This window comes from Xiphophorus couchianus, chromosome 15 (genome assembly GCF_001444195.1).
Source record: "Xiphophorus couchianus chromosome 15, X_couchianus-1.0, whole genome shotgun sequence".
NCBI classification, from domain to species: domain Eukaryota; kingdom Metazoa; phylum Chordata; class Actinopteri; order Cyprinodontiformes; family Poeciliidae; genus Xiphophorus; species Xiphophorus couchianus.
In genome coordinates this window covers 2262041-2283425 of record NC_040242.1, presented here as the reverse complement: position 1 = coordinate 2283425, position 21385 = coordinate 2262041, and the positions used below count along the sequence as shown (strand labels likewise).

Genomic DNA, 21385 nt, shown 5'->3' with positions numbered 1-21385 from the left:
GGAGCAGATTCCAGCTGCTCTGCGTCATTCCTTTCTTTCTCTCTCTCTCTCTCTCACACACACACACACACACACACACACACACACACACACACACACACACACGAACATGAGCCTAATAAAATGAACTGAGTTCCTGAGTCAATATTGTTGCAGCCCCACCTGCAGTACCATGGGGGGATTCCACCCTAAGCCTGTCTAAGGTCAGCTGGTTGGAGATTTCATCTCAGATATGAGGAAGCGAAAGTCATCCCAACACACACACCCCCCTACAAACTGTTCAACATGCAATAAAGCTTAAAATCAAACAATGAACCCAGGCAGAAACTGAATCTACAGTTTTGAAGGAATCCACGGGAACTAGAAGGGGAAAAGTGAGGAGTTGCACAATGACAGTAAGAGTGGAACTGGAGATTAACCGCTGCATAAATCCAGACTCCAGCTTCACTGCCGGGATTCAGAGTCAAGGCTTACTGAGTGTAAATTTAAGCTTCCAAGAAAATTAGCCATCACAACAGCATAAATAGTGTCAACCAACAGCATAAAGAGAAACGTATCCAAGCAGGAGCCCAGAGGTTTGTGGGAACTTGTGGTCATGTGGGGAAACAGTGTGGTGGCAGTATTATGCTGTGGGGAGACTTTTTCTTCAGTAGGGATAGAAAAACTGGTAAGATTTGGTGAGAAGATGGAGCAAAATACCAGGCAAATCATAAAAAAAATAAATATAATAAAAAACCTTAGTGGCCCCAATAAACATTAATGAAAAAATAAATAGATACATTAAAAAAATACTTTAAAAAAACCAAACATTTAAAAATAAGTAAAAGCTGCCAAAATTCAAAACCTTGGTATGAAAAAAAACTTGTCCTCAAAAAACTTGAATGAATGAATAAATAAACAGAAATAAGTGCCTGTTAAGTGCCCCTAATGATTGAAAAATAAAACATGAATAAATAAAAACATTTAAAAGGAATAACTCAATCTTAAAAACATGAAAAGATATAAAAATACAAAGAAAAAATTCAAATAATGTTGAAATTATTTAAAAATTAGTAAAAGTTGATAAGACAGAGCTAAATACATAGACTGTTAGTTGTCCCAAATTACTAAAAACAAACATTTTAAAAGAAGCAGCCAAGAGGTCCATGGTAATTACTGGTTATGTGGGAAATGTTGTTGTACCAGTATTATGCAGTGGGAAGACACTTTCTTCAGTATCAACAGAAAAACTGGTAAAATGTGAGAGGATGGAGCTAAATGCCAGATAATGGTAGAAGAAAAAGATCTGTAAATAAACTGGAAACTGGGACAGAGGTTCACCTTTCAGCAAAAATAACAGCCCAAAACAAAGAGTCAGGTTAACTTAGCATGACCAACCTAACTGGCTTCTCTAAGCATTCGCAGGAAAATACACAGCAGGAACAAAAAGATAATCAATGCCCAGTTCCTGTCCTGGACGAAGAAGTCAAACTTCCAGTAATATCACAGCACTAAACTGGTCTAACTGGGGCTTTTGAGTTTCCTGCCCAGCAGAAAACAACTTGAATCACCAGAAAAACAAAGACGGGCAGGGAGGCTCGCCGCCCCAAAACAATGAGAAGACAAAGCGCAGACATTTCCTCTGCTGCGGGAAAGAAAAGCCTTTTTGTTTCAGGTGAGTTTCAGCCTCGGTATCGAGCCGTCCAGCCCGGCGGACACAAAGCCCACCCTGTGGCTCTGACAGAGAGCGATTGTGTGAAGGTAGAGGATAAATCATGTAGGAATCCTCAGACCTGCTCACTGCTTCAGCACCTCCATAACTAACTCTGAGGGATCAAGGTTGGCGCACAACAGTAAGGCCAAAGGAATGAAAACACTGTGGGAATTAACAACCATGAGGCTGCAGAGTGGAAATGACTAACATGAGAAGCTCAGCCCTGCCTGCTTTAGCACATACTAAGGTGAACTAGTTATAACGTAGCAGAGAGAGAAGGAGGGGAGCCGTGAGTGCCACATACACGCAGATGATTGACAGCGTTAAGGCCTTCCTCTTGGCTCCAATTGGCCTTTTCTGCAGTTAGACACTGCAGCTATAAGCAAATTAAATCAATTCATCTGCAATACTTGTCAATGTAAAAAAGTTAGAAATAATTTAACAGCTACATTTCATCTATAGTCCTAAGGTACTAAAAACACAGAAATTTCATAAAATGTAGGTATAACTTGAGAATGTCAAATTATGAAAAACATCTGAAATATCTCGCAAGATATTTGTGTGCATATTCTCGTTATAATGGGTACTGTTATAAAATTGAATTTGTACAATTTAGCATTTGAAAGGTGTTTTAATATGAATTTGGCATTAAATTAATTGAACACTGACAAAGTTAAAGTCAGTATTTGCAGATAAACTTCAAAAGGTTTCAGCAAGCACACTTGTTTAGAGAAAGAAAAAAACCAGCCCATTAGTTCGAATGTTGTGGGAACATGAACCCAGAGTCAGTCAGAAACAGGCTGGATAATGAGAGGAAGCGTTCACTTCTGCTCCATTTACTCAGATTTTTTCCCCCTTCTGCTTTTCAGTAACTAAAAAAGAAAAGTTCAGAAACAGAGTTCAGAAAACAGGCAGGAAGGTCACAAGCTCCTGGACATGTGTGGATGTAAAAGGAAGATCAATACCTGGTTAAACATGGCTGCAGGTACAACACACACCGAGCCGGAGCACACAACGCCGTGACCTTAGGAGGCATTTTTGAAGGTCTGCACGTGCAGCGAATGGAGAAGCAGCTTCAAGAATGTAGAGCGTACACAAAAAAAACGTACCAAATTACTGAATTATGCAGGCTGACCAAAGAACTGTCACATCAAGCCCTGGAGTGACTTTTGGACAAAATAAAGGCAAGGGGAAGAGGACGTTCAAACTATTAGAACTGGGGTTGAAACAATTAATCGGACTAATGATTAATCGTCAACTAGTTTAGTAATCGATTAAGCATAAACTGGAGTACAAAATCTCAAAACAAGACATGAAAACTATCAGACAAGGGGCTGAAACCAACACATGAATTGAGATTAATCGCATCAATCACATATTTAAGTAATCATCAGCTAATTTAGTAATTGATTAATCATTAACTGCAGTATACAGACTCAAAAAAGGACATTCAAACCATCAGAACTAAGGGTGAGATGATTAATCTCATTGTGACTAATTGAAAATTTAAATAATCAGCTAATTTCGTAATTGATTAATCAACTGGAGTACACAAAAGAATGTCAACAAAAGAAACTATCAGAACTAGGGCTGAAACAATCAGATTAATCATGAATAATCAATTATTGAAATAACCGTCAACTAATTTAGGAATTGATTAATCATCAACTGGAATATACAATCTCAAAAAAGAACATTCAAACAATCAGAACCAGAGCTGAAATGATTAATTGGATTAATTGTGATTAATCAATTATTGATGTAATTGTCAACTAACTTAGTTGATTTATCATTAACTGGAGAACAAACTGAAAAAAGGACATTCACAATATTGGAACTAGGGCTGAAACTACTAATCGGATTATTTGCGATTAATTCATTATTGAAATAATTGTTAACTAATTTAGTATTTGATTAATCATTAACTGGAGTACACAAATTCAAAAAAGGATATTTAAACTATCAGAGCTAGGGTTGAAATGATTGACTTAAATAGTCGTTAAGTGTATTTATGGTAAGTGAAGCAGAAAGGGCTTATTTTAAGCATTTATTTATTCATTTAGCTGCAGATGCAGCTATTGCTAAGTTATCTCATTTTAGGCTAAAATTAGTTTATTTTCTTGTTTAAAAAGGAAGTTTCATTATTTGTTTATTTGCCTTTTAACATATTTCTAATCTAATGTTTAAGAGGATATGAAAAAGCTGCAGAATGCGTCAATATTTGTTATCCAATTAATCATCACAATTGATTAATCGATTACATCCAACAAAACAAAGTTGAACCACCTCAGACCAAATCAGGCAGAAATGCAGTATTTAAAGTCTTATTACAGAATAGAATTACTTTATTCATCCCAGCAGGGAAATTATTTTTTTAGTTGGACCAGTACGATCTGGGGTTCTTGCACAACTGCTAATAACTGCATTAGCTGCATTATCCTGCATGAATCGGTCCCACCAAAAAAATTTCCTGTGAAAATCAGCTCAAACCCAGAGGTCATCTGATAATATCGGCCTCATCTGGATGTGTGCTACAGTAAAATGGGCCGTAACTTTGGCATAGTTGAAGTTTTTCCCTCCTCTGTGGGGTTTTGGATTACTAATCATCCAGAGAAACGTCCAACATCCTACTGGGAGCGAATTCCAGGGATTCATTTAGCTACTCAGCACAGAGGCCAATTTGGAGAGAAGGCTGATTTCTGTTGCACAAAAAGAGAAAACAGTTTCAGCTCAAGGACAGCCATCAGCGGTTTCATCTTAATTCATTTAATCTGAAGAATTTAACTTGTGCAAATGTACTGGGTTCTTGCAGTTTACACATTTATTGGTTGAAACGGTCCATAACTAAGGGAAAATGGTGCGACACTAGCTAGCTTGATTGCTGATAGTTTACAGACAAAAGCAAAACAAGTTTAATTTACAGAGACTTCATAATTTATTTTATTTGTTGTTTCTATTGTTTTGTTAAATTTAAAATGTCTTCCAGTTCCAGGGTTAAATGATTATTAGAATTTAAAGTTTATTGCTCTTTTAGAATGTATTCTTCCATTATAATCCCATCACAATCATATTACTTGAAAATGGTTTTAAAACAACAATATTACAGTATTGTATATCGCAATAACCTCTGGGACAATTTATTGTCCTGCTAAATTTATGGTGACAAGGCTGATATTGAATTAAATGAAACCCTGGAGAAACATTTGAGTATGAGTGATGAGATCGCAATTTTTTTTTTTTTTTTGCCTGTCCTTAACACTTAAACTTTTAATTTCTTAACATCAATAGAAATATCAATTCCATTGCCACGTCAAAGAATGTCTACTATAGACATTTTCACATCTACAGTTTGTTTTCTTTGGTCTGAATTAGTTGATGAGTCACATTTATCTGACTTTTGTCATTGATGGGAGACCTGCGTCATAAGAAGCCAGACTGCGCACCAAACCAACTTCTCTACAGAAGTGGCAACGGCCACAAAAGATTGTTGCTATATTAGTTGCGCTTTTGTTTCTTTTAGCTTCCTTCGTCTTGTTACGATCTTGAGACAATACCGTCGGCTCTCGTTGCTTAACAACATTAAAGATCGTACATAGATGTAAAGGACTTTCCTCCTCCTGAAAACAATGTGTTGCGCCTCAGTGGTTCTCTTCTCTTTGCTATGGAGTACCACAGGGTTTCATGCTAGGACTCTCTTTCTCTGTCTTACAGAAACACCAGAAGGTATATCAGGGGTCTCAAACTCCAGGCCTCGAGGGCCGCAGACCTACAGTTTTTAGATGTGCCACAGGTACAAAACACTGGAATGAAATGGCTTAATTGCCTCCTCCTTGTGTAGATAGTGACCTAATTATTCTATTCAGGTGTGGCGCAGCAGAGGCACATCTAAAAGTTGCAGGACTGCGGCCCTCGAGGACTGGAGTTTGAGACCCCTGAGGTATAATATTCATTTTCATGTTTATGCTGATGACACCCAGTTGTCAGTTCCCTTCACTCTCCATTTGTCTCACTGACTTAACTGTGAATGATGAACAAATTAAGCCAACAACAAAAATTTAAGTCATATCAGCTGCATCTGTTTCTCTGGATCCAGTGCTTCCTTGGTACTGAATCAACAGCATCAACTATTTCTTGCTTCTTTATTTAACTGCTGTTGCTTGGCGATGAGAACAGTATTTAAATAAGAGCTATAAATAAATGAGCTTGCTGAAATCATTGAGCATGTAGTATAAACTTTGTTTGGAAAGTTGTATTTTACAGAATTTTAGAAAAGAATAAACATGGAAAAGTGCTTTTTTAGTGAAAATGTTAAATTTATCAACCAACTCACGTAAAGTCACGACACTCGGAGGTTCTTGTTTGCTTTAACGCTGCAAAGACGTGAATGGCAGCGCTCTGCCACAGGAACCCGACACCAACTAGCGACTGATCGTTGCCATGGCGACCACCTCGGCCAGGTCTCCCGTTTCAACTCAGGTGAAACAAACAACGGAGGGGAGGCTAAAATATGGTGCATCAATTACCCTTTAATACTGTTAAACAAAACATAATCATAAATTGTTTATAGAAATATTTTTGGTGATTGTTGGGGGGAGAAAAAAAAAAAACTTCCCTTGTTAGTAATTTGACACTTTATTTTTCACTCTACTCGCATTCCTGCTGCTTGGATTACCTTCAACGCTCCTGACCTGGAGCTTTTCTGAGAGCCCTACATCTCAGAAAATAACACTCTTCTACTTTATGCACTGCCGGTCAGCTGGCTGAAAGAAGCCCATGTTTCATGATAGTTTGTTAAAAACAGGGATGCACTCATATAAAAATTCAGGTCAACATTGATATCCGATATTAACACTACAGTAATGGCCAACAGTAAACCTGTCACAATAAACAATAAATCGATTAAAAGCAGGATAAATTAAAAGAAAAGCTAGTTAAGTTATTCAAATGGAGTTTTTGTTGTTAGTTTTCACTTTTTGTTTCAAAAGTCCCAACTAGGAATTTTCAGAATTTTTCTTTTCTAATGATTAATGTTTATTAAAGGGCCTTTTTGTCTTCAGAAAATCCATAATCAATGTTATTCATTGCTTTGGTTGTGTTTAGGTTTTTATTTAAACTTTTTTTGTTTTTTTTTAGATATACAAAGTCTTAAAGTGTGATTTAGAAATTACAGTTTTATTGATCTCTGAGAGGATGTATTTGCACTATTATGCCATCACTATTACATTATTTGAAGATGCTCTCAAAATGACAATATTTTAATTTGTCGCAATAATTCCTGGCTATTTATTTCTGGCCAGTTATACTTATTGGACACATGATAAAAAATGGCAAATATTGGCTGATGCCATTGTTAATAATATTATGCATCCCTAGTTAAGGTAAGGTTGTCTTTAAGTTTAAGTCTACTCTGGACTCATTTGTAGATTAACATTTTCATTAACTTATTTAATATTTAGGTCATATTTAAATGCTTTAATTCATATTTATGTATATTTTATTACAATTTTTCACTTTTGATTGAGTAGCCTGTCAACAAATAAGCAAATTCCTTTGGGGATCAATAATGTATATTATATTTCATTAAAAATATCAGAGAAATGATGTGCTACTGCAATTTATAATTAGTTTTTCTATTAAAAATGTAACAAATTGACAATTCTGATCTAATATAAACCATAAATATTGCAAACTTGAGTAGTTATACCCTACAGGGCAAATACACAGGCTACACACAAGATAAACTATAAAGTAAAATGAAGATTTGCATATATGGATTGAATATCAGAATAGAGGAAATAACAGCAGATGTGGATTCATCACCAAAAATGATTCTGCAGAAGCTCTGGCACCAAGAACAGCTATTAAACATGATGGAAGCTGCAGATATCCTGAAACTGGTACGACTGGTGCCACAAGCATCCAGATTAGCGCATGACATCATGTGGCCTTGGACAGAAACGCTCTGAAGACGACAAGCTTCGCTTTCACTTGGCACGTGACGACTGAAAACGCTTCAACAATGACCAGCGCTAAACACGTTAAACGCCGACTCCGTGGATTTGCATCAGACTCTGCCTCCTTGGACAAACAACTGATTAGCAATAGTAGCTCAGTGTGCAACCTCTCCCTTTCGACACACATGCACAGGTCATTTATGAAAAAATAAGGTTGAAGAGAAATACATCTGCTCTCTTTTCGGAGAGAGAGATCCACCCAAACTCTTAGGAAAACAGAAAAACTAAAACTTCCACCCACACATCGGCTAGGATTACGTCAACCTCAGTCGCACATTGCATGCTACAACACTCTGGTGTGCGCGTGTGTCTGTGTGTGTATGTCACAGCCATTCTTATGCAGCAGGCTGGATGGCTAAGATCAACAAATATGAGTGAAGGAAAGTCCTGAGGACACCCACAAGCTATTATTATTGCATTTCTGGTCAAATTCTGGGGCTGGGCTCAGCTGACAGGCGAGGACAGGGTGCAGCGCCCACTGGGTCTGGGGGAGCAAAAAGAACCAGCTGACAAGGGGAGTGCAGATGGGACAAACAACCTTGGACTGTTTTTTAGTCCACTTTAATCAAACAATTTTTTTAGCTCTAGAGAGGCCGGTTTGTTTGGTGAGGTGTGAACATGATCTGATGTGAACCAAAAAAGCAAACAAACCTCGGTCTCAGTTTAGGTGAAACGAACTCTGAGTGCTTGAATGTCAAGCAGACTGGAAACCGCTCCAAAAGCAGTTAGTGGACTACAGTGCAAGGCATTCTGGGTAAATACAAGCAAAACAAACGTGCTAGTGTATCGCTAGCTGAAGTACTGGCTTTCATCAAACAAAAGAGAGAAATCTTACAACCGTTAAAATCTGACACTACTCCATTTCTGTTCACATTTTTTGTGAAAAAAAATTTGTGTTCAGTTTCTTCTTCTGTGGTTTTATGTCATTTCCTTCAGTGGTTCGTGCCACCACATTAAAGGAGAGGGAAGAAGCTGTCTGCAGAAAAACATGGCGCTCTCACCATGACAATTCGTAAAACAAAACAGGGGATGCAGGTAAATAAGGTTATGTGAACAATTCTAGTGTCTCCATTTATCATTCTGCCTTAAAATGCAAATAAATCTTGAAAATATTTTAAAGTCCTATAAAATAATCATCAAAAATGTTATTTTGATACAAAAAGATTCCCATCCCCAGTGAAACTAAGGTTTCAAACAAACCACATTAGGGCTGGATGGGATGGACTTAAAAGTTAAATCACAATATTTTGTGGTACTATTCTGACAATAAAAACTATTTAATATTACTACTTTTTTAGGTAACTGTATGGTTGTGACTGCATGACATGGCAATCATTGCCATAAAGACATATATTGCTAATGAAAAACATTCCCATTTCTAATGAGCTTTGTTAGGACACCAGTCACATAAAGAAGAGTGATTTGATTCACTAAAACACAAACAGTAACTGCATGTCATTATATTGATATACCTTTAAAGTAATAATGACATTTTAAGGGATTTTATCGTGATAATGATAAAAATCATCAAAAACTGCTAAACGACACGATAAACTCCCACCATTAAGCCACAGTGTTTGCAGCTTTGCGACCTCTGACTTCATTCTGCCCACAACAACCAAACACTGGGCTTAACTCATCATCCCGAGAGACGCCGCAGACCGCTGCTTGTTTTCCCTCCTTGCAGACCATCGATCTGCTGCAAAGCACCTTGGGAGCTGGTGGCGGCCGGTGCCAAGCGGCCATAGTAATTGGCCCCTGCCTGACTGCTGTCTGATCCTGTGAGGTCAGAAGAGAGACTGACAGGTGGGCAAGCGTTTGAAGAGGAAAACGGGCCGGGCCGGGCCAGAACCAATGGAGGCCGCCGGGGGAGGAGGAGGAGGTGAGCTGGGCCTCTGAGGGGATTAACGCGGTCTGACAGGCTGGCTGGGACAAACACATCCACACACAGCTTTGAGGGAGGGCTGCTCTGCTGAGCACACACAATACACTGCTTGTTTTAGCAACACAGGACAGAGGGAAAAGACCGATAAGAGAGCAGGAATGTGCAGCCTGGATTAGAAACCACAGGTGCTTCACTCCAAAACTCCTGCTTTAGCTTTTATATTATCCACCACATAAACAAGTGTGTGAGGGAATCGCAGACATCCTTCGCCGTTGATCCCGTCTGCTGTTCTTGTCTAAAAGCTCCATTTGCATACCAGGAATTCCAGCAGTAGCCCCTCCAAACGATGACATATTACCCAGTTGGACATCCTTCCACCGAAAGCCGCCCAGTGTGCTGATGTGTTACTCCAGACTGCTTAGGGAAGCTCCTTTAGGGAGCAGTTTAACATATATTGATCACATTTGAAGGCCCATTACGGAAAATTAACTGCCTCCAATGTGGAGCGGTGGTTCTGCGAGATGGATGGAGAGTAATTTAAGGCTTAAACAACCCGAGAATTAAAGTTAGAATCAATTATCTGAGAAATGTTGCAAACTAAACTAAATGTGTAAATAAAATCCACATACTGGAAGTCTACACAGTTAGGATGACTTTACACCAGCTCTTTTAATTCACTTTAATTGAACTCTAGTTCATTTGTCTAGAAAGTTTGGTTTGTTTGGGGAAGAGTGAAGCAAACTCTGGTTCGCCTACAAACCTGTGACACGCTAGGCTAGCACTGGAGGGGGAAATTTCTCCTGGTATTTTGCCAAAAATAAAAGAGAAATTGTAACAACCTCTAAAATTTGACGCTGCTACATTTTGTTTAGATTTTGGGGGAAAAGTAAGTTGCACTCAGTGTCTTCTTCAGGGGTTTTTGTGTCATTTCCTTCAGTGGTTCCTATTGCAGTGCCCCCACAGATAAGAAGGAGAACAGATTTTTCTTAGTTTGGTTGTTTGACCATAGTAGCGTGAAAGCGAATAGTACCAGCTGAAAATAAATCTTCTGGTTCGGTTAGAACGCATATTTGAACGCCGAGCAGACCAAAGTCCGCTCCAAAAGCAGCAGGAAGCGGACTACGACGCAGAGCATTCTGGGTAAACGCAACAAAAACAAAAGTGCTTGTCTAGCAAACAAATAAAAAAACAAGAGAGATCCTACAACCACTGAAATCTAATCATTTACATTTTGTGTCGTTTCATTCAGAGGAGGAGGGGGACTGGTTTTCCAAAGAGCTTGATTCGTTTCACCGTAGTTATGTGAAAGCAAATTGTACCAGCAAAAAATGCAACAAATGTTAAAATTTTTGTCCCCAAATGAACAGAGTCAAACAATCAACACCTCAGGACTCAGAACAGTAGGGCAAGTGGCTACATGAGCAGACAGCTCAACTAAATAACCAAATGACAGATTTCAGATTTGTGTTATTCTATGAAGACAAAAGAAATGCTCACTAAAGTTATCAAATGTCTCTATGGCTTTGGTTCCCTATCAAAAATAATAGGAAAATATCAAAACAGTAAATCTGTAATAATCAATATTTCAGCAGCAGTATTAAAGAAACTTGCATTAATTAGATAATTTTGCTTCAAATGTGTGTAAAAACAAATCTTGCTAGTGTGGTATTTTTATTTAAGGTTATCATACAGTCTGGACATACTATCTTATTCACTGCATTAACAATAACACTGTTTGTACTATTTTTTTCTAATATCATCAAAACTCATTTGAACTGAAGAAAAATCAAGTGACTGCTTCTGGTAGTTCTCGTCGAGAAAAATAAGCTGAATTTCACCAGAACTACTTTCCCAAAATCGGAAACAAACTGTTTAAAATTTAGATTTCAAAAAGAGATAATTGGTTGCTGAGACAGGTTTTGTAGTCGACGTGTTTAATTGGGTTTAAAAGGTCTGGGAACTGAGGCAGTAAGTGGCCAGACATCAGATCCCCGCTGTCCAATGTGACACCATCCTTCTTTTTAATGTGCAGCAGCCAATAAAACTCAGCCAGCTGCATTAATTGGAGTTAATACAGTCAACAAAGCTGCTGCACCAAGATTAAACACAGATTAAAAAAAGAAGTGTTGGCAAAGCAAGACTTTATTTTTATGTCTAATATCAGCTGAACACCTAAAAATGAAGACAGGTAAAATGTGAATTTTTTTTTTGTGGAAATCAAATAATCTGGGATGTAAATAAACACACAGCTTGAAAAGAAAGAAGCATTTCTAATGTAATAAATAAAAAGACACCTGAAGTACAAGCAGGTAGGCCTGTCACAATAAATCAATTAATTGCAATTTGAATGATTTATCATTTCTCAAAAATAGAACGGTAAAAAGTCTCCAGTCTGGCGTTTTGGTCTCAACTAGTCCTTTTTAAAGGACAATTTTGATTACAGAGATTCATTTTGTTTGTTGTTTGTGGGTTTTTTTTAAATGTCTTGCTGTTCCAGTGTCAAATTGATCAATCAATCAAGTTTATTTGTACAAAGCAGTTCAAAGTGATTTTATAAACTTAGAACTTTCTTCTGAGCCAGATAAACTTTTGTTTCTGCTACTCTAGATTTAGATTTTCTCACTAAACTTCTAGGCAGACAAGAAATTCAAGCTAGTCACTTTTCACATGAAAAATCTCTGTGAACAAGTGAAAAAAGCATAATAACAAAATCCAGACTGAATGATAGTTTTGCAAGCAACACAAAAACAAGGAGGTCAGGACATGATGTAAATCACTTAATTCAAATAATAAATATGCAATAGTCTTCAGTCAGAGGCCTCTTCAGATTTGTCGCAAGACTGACTGCTTCTGGAGATCCTTCCTGCCATCTACAACAAATCTTTCAAGAATCTTGGCTTACAACATTTAATTTCCCCTTGAGATCAATAAAGTATTTTTGACTTGAATTAGCATTTATTCATAGTTAGTTTTTGTCACAAAGAAGAATGTAAATATTTATCCAAATTGACATTTTCTCCCACGACAAACAAATGCTGATGACAGAACATTAAAATATGGAGAATGTCGTTGATAAAATTGCAGGTTCTATTCTAGAAAAACAAACTATTTTGCTTTAACTGCATTTATTCAGCCTTTGCATCTAAATTTAAAGGATTAAAACCAGGCTAATATGTTTTATTTAAAAAGAAAAAAGAAAAAGCAAGCTCTCCCCGTGTCTCCTTAATGCTGAGTGGTAATTTAGCCTCTAGCTGACAGACCTGACAAAGCCATCTGCCACTCAAACCTCAATTAAACTGCAGATTAACGAATCCTTTCTGCTGGCAAACTAACTGCTAATGGCCATGTTAGCCTGAACCAATGCATTCAATCACAGCCCAAACACACATCTTTGTTTTCACAGAAGCCTGTTAAATACAGCGACTAATCACAGCATCGTCGTTACCACGGTGACGCAAACATGACATGGTGAGGGACTGACGGACAGAGAGGAAAAAAGGAAGATGGTGAGGAGGAAGGGTGCGCCTGACAGACAGCAGAACAACGGCGACAGAACAACACTCGCAACGGTCAGCGGGTCTGGTACCAGTTTCACTGTGCTGAGGTCCAATAGGCTGCTAGCTATCAACAGCTAGCTAAAACTGAGCCACCACAACAACGATTTAACCAATAGTCATTCAGTTATTTACTAGGTCATTTTAAAGTCAGAATTTAATCACATTACTTCATTACATATTTTTCTTTATTTTTACTTTTTTATTGATTTTATATTTTTTCTATCAATTTTATGACATTGATTTTATTACTATTTTAACTGTATAGTTTTATTAAGATAGTTTTATATTCTTAGTTATTTTATACCTTTTTTACCTTCAGTTATTTTTATCATTTTGTTTAACACTTTTATACTTATATTTTTTGTTTCTTTTATTGTTTTGCGTTATTTATCATTTTATTCTCTTTACTTTTATTTATTTCATGCATTTAATCAATTTAACATTTTACCATTTTATCAATTGTCATTTATCTTTTGATTTGTTGCAATTGTATTACTTGTTGTTATTGTATTATTTATCTTTATAATTTCCTAATTTTTTGTTATTTTTTTTTATTTACAGTTTTTTATTATTTTATTTGTCATTTTATTGTTGTTGCTGTCATTGTGTTGTCATCCAAAGTTTTAAAACAATATTTTTGCAATCTTCCAGAAGAGCTGAGACAACAGATGTCATTTTGGTAATAAAGTTTAAATATTTAAAAAAATTTTAATGTCAACCTTCTATATTTGGGGCAGCTTTGACTTAGAGCAGGAAGAGTTGACTTCAGTTCAGTCCAATAGCTGGGATTACTGAGAGGTGACTTATGTTACATGGAAAACTGGAATTTTTACTTTATTTAAAAAACTGAGCTTTTATTGCATGCATTTTCTTCACCTTGAACCCTTAACAGCTTTTAATTTATTGTGAACTCTGAAATTTGTACCGAATAGCTAAACTTATAGGCACTTTTTCCACTCCTAAGACCATAAAAAAGTATGATAAATGTTACCTTAATTTACCTTAATCATCATCAGTAAAGTGAGAAACTCTGGGAAAAACATTCTTGTGATGAACTAGTTGTTCTAAACAGTACTTTTAATCTGAAAAAGAAAAGTAAGTGGAATAAAGAAAATCTGACAAAAGCGCCTTTCTGCAACAGCGCCTTTCCACTTAGACGACAGGAAACGCACTATCTCCACAATCCACACACTTCCTGTTAAGTTTCCTGCTTCCTGGCAGCAGGGAAACTAAGGGAGCGGCCGCTGATGTCATGGGGAGTCCGCTTACTTGTTGGATTTCACATCCCATTGGGAAGAAGGTGGACAAGAGCTTCCGGCTCGCAAAGACGCATTCAGCTCAGATCCAGTTGGTATGCACCAGAAATCTGTGACATTTACTCATTTTGCAAGGAGAATATTTTATGTAGAGAGAATTTAATGTGAAACTTTACACTAGTATTGTTCTGTAAAGAGAGGAAAACCTAAGCTAATATCACAATCTCTCAACATAGTGTGGCAAAAACAGTGAAAAATGTTTGATGAACAGAATTTTCCTTAAATATTAACCTTTATTTTAGTGCATTTTCTTTTATTTAAACATCTTAAACTTCTGGACCAGCTGCCTGGTTTGGACGCTCTGAGTAAGTAGATTTAAGACTTTGACTGGAGTCAGCACTTGGGTCCAGCAGATGAGCATTAAAAGTGTCCCATACCTTCATCACATGAATAAAACACTAGCACATCTGCCTTGGCATGGCGTTAACAGCAGACATTTTTGCACAGATATAACACAGTAAAGGGAATCTGTGAAAAACATCGCTGCCGTTAGCTGCTTTTCCACATTTCTGGCTAATATTAATTGAAGAAAAGCCTTCAGTGTTCAGTCTGATCACATTAGCATCAACTGCTAATCAAGAAGACACTGGAAGTCAGCAAACATCTCCTGGGTCTGACACTAAATCACTAATAGCCGTTACTAATCAATATTTGAGCACAGATTTGAGCTGACCTGGCTTGACTTATTAAAGAACTGCTGCAGAATAAAATCGCCTTTTATGCAATAACAACTCGTATTTTTCTTTTTTCCCCTCGCTCTACGTGTCGGCTACGCAACACACAGACCCGTTGCCATAGCAACTGACTGATAACAGCTCCACCAAAAAGTATTCAGTCCATTACAGTTTATGTCTCCAGTCTTGATGTTTATTTTGCGACTATTAATAAATTATCTTTTGAACACAGCTGTGGTCGATACGTACCAACATACTCTACATTTCCTAACAATAGACTGAAGTAAATTATATGAATTTACCAAATTACAGCTTGTCAAAGCAATTACAAAACGTCTCACAGGCAGATATGAAATGACAAGTCCGAAATGATATGTCAGCTACAAAATGGCGAAGGGGCTGCATGTTATTAAAAAAATTTATGCAATGGTTATATTATGGGAAAATGTTTGCAAAACAATCCTGGGTTAGAATCCCGACTTGGGGTCTTTCTGCATGGAGTTTACATTTCTCCCATTGTCCAAAAACATGCATGTTAGGTTAATTAGCCTCACTAAATTCTTCATATTTATTAATCCAAAAAGTGTGTAAATCTGGAGTGAATGGAAACAAATCAGCTTCACTTAACTGTTATTCATGTTTCCTAAATATAACAGTGCTGTGGTTCAGCAGAACAATTAATTATTTTACAAGGTGTTTAAAACCATTCCGTCATTTTTATGTACAAAAAAAATCTCATGTTTTCACATTTTACAAAAGAAAATCTCCCTTTTAAAAATGCCTTAGAGTTGAACTAAATACTAAACTATGTCTCACAAAGAAACCTTCAAATTCAATCAGGACTTTTATTCCTTTCCATTTCCTAACTCTGTCTCTATTAAAAAAAAAACATGTCACTGTTTTGTGTTTAGCTCTCATGTCCCTGCAGATCTCCGTTTATATTGCTGCACCAAAACTTGAACAATGCTTTTATGGGGTTTTTCTCCCCCAAAAGAAACAAAACAGATCAACAAAACCTTCAATAAACTCCAATTTATTAAAATTAAGGGTTCATGGGTTAGCAGATGTGACTAGCTGCAGCTAGTTGAGTAGTCATCATATCCTTGCGCCTCAAGTCAACCGTATACCAACAAAACTTATGGAAAAATGTATCTACCAATTCATAAAACTCCCCAACTCTGAGCCTTGCACTAAATTTTGAGTCTTTTTTTTAATTTTATTGGAGGACGTTGGTGTTTCATTGAGTTTTTTCATCATGCCTGACTGGTTTATTCTGTCTGTGGAGAGGAGAGCGAAGCAAAGTCAAGCTTACAGATACTGGAGCTCCTGCCGTCAAAATACTACAGAAACTACTGGTTAAGATTGGGCCATTACATTTGCCCAACCAATGTTCATCATTTTGAACAATGACGCCTCATACAAATGCGTCAACAACCGGCTGTCACTACTGGCAGAAACGACAAAGACGACGACAGGAAGTGGTAGGAAGATGATGGTGCGGGATGTTTAATGACTTCTCATATTAAACTGTGAAATTGAGGAGATCTTTTCCGACATTGACTGAATATCGACAAATTTCTGGTGGAAATGCAGCTAAAGTAAACATGTATCGACTGATTTGCACAGAAGCCATTTTGTGACTAAAATTAGTTGTCAAAAAATACAAAGCCACCCCAAGACTCTACAGAAATGTTATGATGATGACATTGTGATGAATCATGAATCCATGTCAGGTGTGTGCGTCCAACAGACTGAATATTACATCAGCATACCAACAGTGAGTTCAATTACTTAAATTACAATTACTGCATCCACACACCTATTTTGGGATGATTATGCACCCATAGAAAACACATCCAACAATTTTAATAACTCCTACCATTTTTTTAAAACACTGAACACCAAAGATGTCGATGAAAAAGAAGAAAACCCAGTGAGTTAAATCTGCCACTGAATAGATAGTTAAATTCTCTAATTTCTGCACAAATTGAGCCTAGATAGCATAGCTGCACAATTTATGGAATCAATCATTTGAAAATGCAACCAGAAAAGACTCTCAATGGGAAAATAACCCAACATTAAGCTACACTGTGCTGATCAAAATCTATCAAATGATACAAATGAAGGAAAAATTGTATTACTTATATCAAATACAAAACATGTCAATATTACGATCATTTTGACAAGCTGGAACTAAAAATGCATTCAACTTAACCTTCCTTAGGTATAAGTGCTTTACATTGTTTTAACATGTATATGTTTTAAAAACTTTATTGTGAAGGTGAATTATCAATTACATGTAGCAGTAACCCTGATTACTACAGGAGAGCTGCATGTATTTGGTAGGAAGAAATTACAAACAAACCGCAGCTATGATTGTGTCTTGAATGTGCCACACATTTCAAGCTGAGTCTGCAGAATTAGGCTTTTTGCTACAGTGAGTCCACATGTGACAGAAGAACGTGTTGTGTTATAATGAGCCCAGCAGTTCCCAAACGGGATTTATTCAGTTTGAGTTTGCAAGATTAAAAAGTTTGAGAACCTTTGTTCCAGACTAATCAGGCAACCGTGGCTAATCTAATCACACGAATGATCTCACCGCTCTCAGCAGCAAATCACACACAAATTCTGGATCTTTTTTATTATTATTTTTATCATTATTTTGAAATTCACTTGTTTGATTCATCACATCATACTTGAAATGTTCCTAGCATTGCACATCTGAGTCCCAGCTAGACCCGGAAGCATCCTAGACAATTTGAAGGACAGTCGTGAGGCTTTGGGGCTCCACCAGCTGACATATGGGCCACAAGGTGTGATCTAGCAAGAGCAACCATGCATCTGCTTTACATTTAATCACGTTCTGCTGGACAAGATGATGCAGCCCTTCAAGCAAAGCTAACAGTTAGACCCCAAAGAACAAGAACAACAATGTTAATAATTTCTTACAAAATGAGGGAGTTGTTGTACGCAGTACGCCACTTTGGCAAATGGATGCCCAGCTTTGAGCCTGATGAATTAATCGGCTCAAGAAGGAGGAGAGGGGACCTTGTGACCCCTCCGTTACACTCAAGGCGAGGTGGGGGTTGGACGCCAGCCTAAAACTGCGGCCAACACAACCTAAGATTAAAATTAAAACTAAGAGATAACACGCAACAGGCAGAGGGAAGGTTGGTGTAACTGACTAACTTGCACAAAAACTAGTCATTTGTTTCTGCACTGGTTTAACTCTTTATTCAAATTGTGGGTTGAATGTTTTCCAAATTCATATCATATCATTTATTTGTGTAGCAAATTTTAGAATCATAAATACACAAAAAGTCATAAAAACATCAAACCAATAACAAACACTTCATTTTGTCGGATGCCATCATCAATACACATCAAATATGTTGGGCAATGTTCCATTACAAACCCAACTCTAAACAGGTGGGTTCATTTGTTTCAGCAGCTTTGCAGTTTTCTGGAAGTTTCTTCCAGATTTGTGGTGCATAGAAGCTGAATGCTGTTTTCCAGAAGACCTGAGAGGTCTGGAAGGTTGATACAACTATAACAACATAAAACACACACCCAGAGTATCATTAATTAGTTATTTCTTTTCCATTCCTGTTTATTTCCAGAGCTTATGTAGAAGTTTTGAGAGGACAAAAACCTTCATTGGTTTCTTTAAAGATAGGATAAATGATTTAATCAACTGTATGATTACTGTGCCGACTGTTAATTGATTAATGTTTATTAATTAATTCTCTAGAGTAGAAATAGAAGTAGAAATTCTCTAGAGAAACAAATAGACTTTTCCAGGTAACATCTGCAGGTGCACAGTTAACAATAGTCACCTCACTGATGCTGATTTACCAGCTTTGTCTCTACATTTACCTTTTTGGGTAGGAAATGATGCTTCATGTGTCCATCCTGGTCAGTAGAAAATCTACTGACAATGGTTCAACTGAGAGCCACCAGAAGAATATTTCATGCTGGTTTTGACAACTTAACAAAGGAATTGTTTGTTACTCCAGTACAACTTATCCATCAGAAGAAGATCACTTACAAGAGGGCTGTAAAATAATTTTATATAATTGTTGAAAATTGATTTCAATTAAGATTACCCCCCATTTTCTTTTACTTTTTACCATAAAACAATGTCCCACGGCAACATTAAAATCACGCAGAGTCCATCCAACTGCCAAAATATTATCTGATACATTAAGTTCAACATTCCACCCAATACTACACACAAGACAGCCTCTGTGGTTATGATATTGTCCGCACTGATGTTGCAACGGCAGCTGTGATTAGATTCAGGGTAGTAATCTGAGATACTTTATAGAAGTAACAAAACTGGGGTAAAAACAATCACTGGGAATAGAGTATGACAAGGTTTTCAGATGATAAATCAAATTAACTTGTTTTGAACAAGTTATCTCCCTAATTCATAAAAAACAACAAATAAGTAGCAACTTACAGTTAGACATGATATGAGGAAATAAATTGACCTACAATCATCAGAAGGTTCAAATAATTTATTACCTTTAAATATTTTGCTAGCATCCACATCTACAGCTAGCTGGTGTCTTACCCTGTAATTCATGAGTATACAACAAAAGTCCTGTAAGCCAATTTCATTACAGCTCTGCTTCCTAACATGTTGCAGAGTCAAATTATTGCTGGCAGCTCCCATCAACCCAGCTGATGTGGTTTAAGGACAATGCATGGACGGGAAGTCTCATCTTCCACAATTTGTCCTTTCAGCCGTCCCTACCCAGGTGTTAGCATTTACACACCAACCATTTGGTAATACTTTAAGCTTTTATTTATTTACACAACGAGTCCTTAAACCCTGTCTTGGTCCGTCGGCCATTGCGATGCCACTGCTAACGCCGACATTGGTTATTGTGTCAGAAATCTGACCTTATATATAACTATTGTGATGAATACAAGGACAATTCATAGCAAAAGGTATTCGTAGTATCCTGATAAACGCAGTTATGTACCTGCTAACTAGCTAGCTGGCAAAAATCTGATAAATCAGTGCCGACTTTGACTCAACTACACGCATTTCTAACAATGAAACGCTCAATAAAGCACCGATTTATATAATAAAAATTATGATGATTATAGTGAACATAACTGTCAACTTTTGAGGGACGAGGCTGTTAGCTACTCCACAGATACAGTTGACGGCGGTAGGTAAGCTAGCAGCTAGCTACATGTATTTAATTTATTTCAAGAAAATACACAAAGCTAAATTGTAAATAATTAACTCCAATATGTGTAGGTCGCTTCAGCAGCCCAGACAGAGTTAACATCATAGGCCTCACGATGACTAGAGTAAATCCGCCGGTTTTTCAATGGAGTCTGGCGGCGCTTCGTACGGAGAGGACTTTACCACCGAGTTAACCACGCTGCCCTCAAACACCACCTGACTTTATCTAACCCCCTCGGTGTCCGCCACTGGCATCTTTATTCCCCCCACAGCAGAGGCCCCACAGGGCCGCGGCCTCTCGTACAGGTCTCCTACCTCCGTGGGCTGGCTGATCTCGAACAGGTCGAGCCGGTTGGCGTTCCAGTGGTTGATGATGTCGGCCAGTTTCCTCCTCTCCTCCTCCCTGCTCCCCGACATTGTGAACAGCGTTACGGAGCCTCAGTCAGCGTCCGTTCCGCTGGATAAAAATTAAAATAAAATAAAAACTTCCCGAAACGTTAGTCCACCGGAAAACAAACCGCCAGCGAAAACCAACCGTTCACGTCGACTTCTTCCAAATTTTTTTTTATTTAATAATTTTTTCTACAGCCGGTACTTTGTATCCCAGCTCATCGACCGACCTGCTGTCTGATCTGTTTCTGCTTCGCGTTCGCGGTGCACCTCGGCGCGCTCCCGCTGAGTCCGAGCACGCGCGCTGGCGCTTAACTATTTAATGCCCAATAATTCTGATTCATGACGTCGCTTCCCGGGATGTTTACAGGGTTAACAGCCGGCACGTGAGCTACTAAGCAGGATTACGTCATCGAGAGTTAGTTAAAGCGATATTTCCCCAGAGCATATTCATATTTAATTTAAGGTTTCAATGTGCATTCTTCTTTGTATTAAATAAAAATCTATAAGAAATATACATATATTAGATTTACAATGTTATAGGAAATATATGTTTTTGAAAAATTTAAAAAAAACAGCTACATTTAAAGCTAGTCCATACAAATTTCTATCAAATCTGTGTACAAATGTGTGTAAAAGCTGTACTCAAGAGT

General features: G+C 37.5%; 1 protein-coding gene across 16 annotated transcripts in view; it reads right to left on the bottom strand.

The window, feature by feature from the left end:
• The window catches only part of afdna (afadin, adherens junction formation factor a), a 110495-nt gene extending 89490 nt beyond the window's left edge, over nucleotides 1-21005 (bottom strand). For 9 of the 16 annotated variants that reach the window (XM_028040522.1, XM_028040520.1, XM_028040523.1 and 6 more), the window contains exon 1: nucleotides 20658-21004. In XM_028040522.1, coding sequence (XP_027896323.1) covers nucleotides 20658-20759 — 102 coding nt within the window. In that variant the 5' untranslated portion in view covers nucleotides 20760-21004. Of the gene's footprint in view, nucleotides 1-20657 lie in introns of all 16 variants that reach the window. The other 7 variants (XM_028040515.1, XM_028040519.1, XM_028040516.1 and 4 more) reach the window with 1 other exon arrangement.
• Between the last annotated feature and the right edge of the window lie 380 nt (nucleotides 21006-21385).